Source organism: Crocuta crocuta, unplaced genomic scaffold (assembly GCF_008692635.1).
Source record: "Crocuta crocuta isolate KB4526 unplaced genomic scaffold, BGI_CrCroc_1.0 scaffold259, whole genome shotgun sequence".
NCBI classification, from domain to species: domain Eukaryota; kingdom Metazoa; phylum Chordata; class Mammalia; order Carnivora; family Hyaenidae; genus Crocuta; species Crocuta crocuta.
In genome coordinates, this window is record NW_027536466.1 from 340,833 (window position 1) to 343,980 (window position 3,148).

Sequence of the window (3,148 nt, forward strand, 5' to 3'; positions counted from 1 at the left end):
CTAGAGACAGAAGTGGCCTCTGGGTGTTCACATTAGAAGCAAATAAAAATTTAAAGTGGAATCTTCCAGCAAGATCAGAGATCAGAACTTTTGGCTACACCTACATTTCTGGAAATCCATCTCCTCTCATTTTCAATATTTCACACTCCCACAGACTCCTACAGGTGACCTTCTGTGTCATACAAACAGGGACACCCAAGTGAAAAGCAGTGCCCTCACTGTTCAAGCTGGGAAGGGGGTGCCAGCCGGGGCATGTGGTCAGCACAAGCATCCCCTACGTGAGCTCAGTGCCGAGCTCATGTCCCTCCCTCGGAAGGAGGGTACACAGCCTGTGTGTGGTCCGGTCCTAGAGCCTGCAGATGCTCACTTGTCCTAAATAGTTTAGATACTCTTCTTGGGCCACGGGATGTGAGCAGATGGTCCCCTAGTCTCCTGGAAGGATTGGGGGGGGGGGGTAGGGTGCCCAAGCCCTGGCACTCTGTCTGGGTCAGCTTCCCAGCCACCCAAGGCAGGTCCTGGCCCTGACCTCCCTCCTGCCGTAGCAGTGCTTACCTGAAGGGAGGCCTTTTCCATTGGGGGAATGGACCTGGAGCTCCACCCTCCACTGTTTTTCTTCTTGTTCAAGCTTCGTGACCAGATCTGGGTTAGACAGAAAGATGCCGACTCATGGGTGGGAAGGAGAGAAGATTAAGGCCCCAGGCCTGACCCCTTCTGATCCAACAGGGACAACAGGCTACCTCCTTCCAAATCCTTGGTTTAAGGACTACGATGTGGGACACACACTTAGGGGCCAGGAGGAGAGCCCCTAGCGAAGTCCTCGGCACATGAGAGTAACAACTCAGTCAACACTGGTCGGATAATAGGTACATTTTCAAACTGTCATCACGTTACAAGTATTATCTTTGCCTTCACACAGGCTTTCATTTCTTCTTTTACCCTGAGCTTAGTGACCTACATCTTTCACACCTGGAAGGTAAGGAAGGTACGAGGTCAGTAGAACGACCTGGGAGCTGATCTGCCCGCTCAGGGAAACCAGATGGCCCAAGAGCCCTGTGAGCGCCAGCCTCTCACCCACAGACATCAGGTTTCTGACGGTCTCTGACATAACGTCCTGGTAGAGGGCCCTCTGACCGACATCTAGACATATCCACTCCTCCTGGGTGAAGTTCACTGCCACATCCTCAAAGGTGACTGGCTTCTGGAAGAGCAGGAGAGACTCAGGGAGTCTGTACAGGAGGCAGGCATCCAAGCACAAGGCTTAAAACAGAGAAGGGGAGTGCCCAGCTGGTTCAGTCAGAGGCGCAGGTGACTCAACATCGGGATTCTGTGTTTGAGCCCCACTCTGGATGCAGAGGTGAAAGAAAGAAAGAAAGAAAGAAAGAAAGAAAGAAAGAAAGAAAGAAAGAAAGAAAGAAAGAAAGAAAAGAAAGAGAGAGAGAGAGAGAGAGNAAAGAAAACCATGCAAGGAGGGGAGAAATAGGAAAAGACAGGCGTAAAGCCAGCAATGTTGATCTAACAGAATAGAAGGTGGGGCACCTGGGTGGCTCAGTAGGTTAGGCGTCCGACTCTTGATTGATTTCGGCTCAGGTCATCTCACAGTTCATGTGATCTGGCCTTGCGTCAGGCTCTGTGCTGACTGTGAGGGGCTTGCTTGGGGTTCTCTCTCTCTTTCTGCCCCTCCCCTGCTCAGGTGCACATGCACTCTCACACGTGCGCTCTCTCTCTCTCTCAAAGTAAAAAAAAAAAAATAGAAAGGAGAGAGAGGATGGAGAGGAGGGAAGAAAAGATGTGGAGGGGCAGGGGGCATGTACACTGAATATACATAAAAAGGGCCGTCACTCCCTGAATTCCAGGAAGGGCTCTTGGGTGGGGTGGAGGCTCAAGACAGGCCGGGCAGCCCCATGTCCTGAGAGATGTTGACCTTGGAACAATCAGAAACTCTGTGGGACCACAGACAGGGGACAGACGGAAGTGCTCCAGGGTCTGGGACAGTCCCTCCCTCCCCAGCTGGGTGTCCTCACCTGCACCCACGCCCTCCACCTGCACTCTCTCCGTACGGCTTCCTGCTGGGCCGCCTCCTCCACCGGAGGAAGCAGTTTCTGCACACGCTGGATGGGCTTCTCCTCTGTGGGGTCGGTTTGCAGCTCTCTCCCCTCGAGACCTGGCCCCCAGGGCTGGCCGCACCCCTTCCTGGGGCTTTCTTTCTCCCAGGAAGGGAGCAGATGGAGGGGCTCTGCAAATGCCTCAGGGCTCTGCATGACTTCCCAAGACCAAGGTATGTGCCCTGAGGGGCTGCCGTCCTGTTTTGGTCTGCGGTCTCAAGTCTCTTTTATACCCCAGCACACCTTTGCTTCAGGCTCCAGAGGCCGGTCACCGGTCACCGGGGCTCAGCCGCCGGTGCCCAGGAATGCCAGGCTGAGGCTCTGCAGACACCAGCCCTCTGTTCCTTCCTGCTCCAAGCCCCTAGCTGGCGCCAACCTCTAGGAACCTGCAGTCAGAGGGAAAAAAAGATGCAGCAACAAGAGGGGGACTAAGTGACCACAGCTTCCTTGTCTGGTCGGGGAGCATCAGGCGTCCCTGAGCTCTGCTCTGGCCCCAGGAGGTAATAACCCTAAGGAACCTGAAGTCCGGAGATGCCAGCACAGCTTGTGTTAGAAGCCTCTGCACCACTGAGCACGAGCCCCGGAGGGGGCACAAAACCTTGTGCAAGCGTCTTCATCTGCTATGGTTTTACCAGAAAATGAGGTCAAAGGAGACACTAAGACCCCTTCTAATCCTGAAAAGGATGTGATTCTGTGTATTTATAATGTGCGTTCTGTGTAAGGTACCGAAGACGCTCTAGGGCACAAGCTCGAAACAATCTGTAGGCTCAGTTATTTGGGCTTGTCTGTGGAGCCAGCTCTGGGGGTGCCCACCTGTCAGGGGGGCTGGGTCCCCACCCCTCCTGTTGGCAGCCTCTCCCTGCATTTGCGGGGGGGGGGTCACAAGAACAAGGAAACAGCAGGGAAAAAGGCACCTGACGCTGGAGCTGGCATGCCTGGATCTGAGCCCACTGGCTCCCTCCCACCTTCCTGCCTGCGGGACCACGCACAGGGGCTGTGCGCACGCGCCGGCTGGACCGTGCCCGGCCTCCCCTCCCGACCCCCGG

At 55.0% G+C, this 3,148-nt stretch overlaps 1 protein-coding gene across 6 annotated transcripts in view; it reads right to left on the reverse strand.

The window, feature by feature from the left end:
• ZFP57 (ZFP57 zinc finger protein) overlaps positions 1-3,148 on the reverse strand; it is a 25,843-nt gene that overhangs the window by 3,651 nt on the left and 19,044 nt on the right. For all 6 annotated transcript variants that reach the window (XM_077748962.1, XM_077748960.1, XM_077748959.1 and 3 more), the window contains 3 exons: positions 2,022-2,488; positions 1,072-1,198; positions 553-639 (listed from right to left, as the gene is read on the reverse strand). In XM_077748962.1, the coding sequence (XP_077605088.1) occupies positions 553-639; positions 1,072-1,198; positions 2,022-2,258 (451 nt within the window). In that variant the 5' untranslated portion in view covers positions 2,259-2,488. The remainder of the gene's footprint in view (positions 1-552; positions 640-1,071; positions 1,199-2,021; positions 2,489-3,148) is intronic.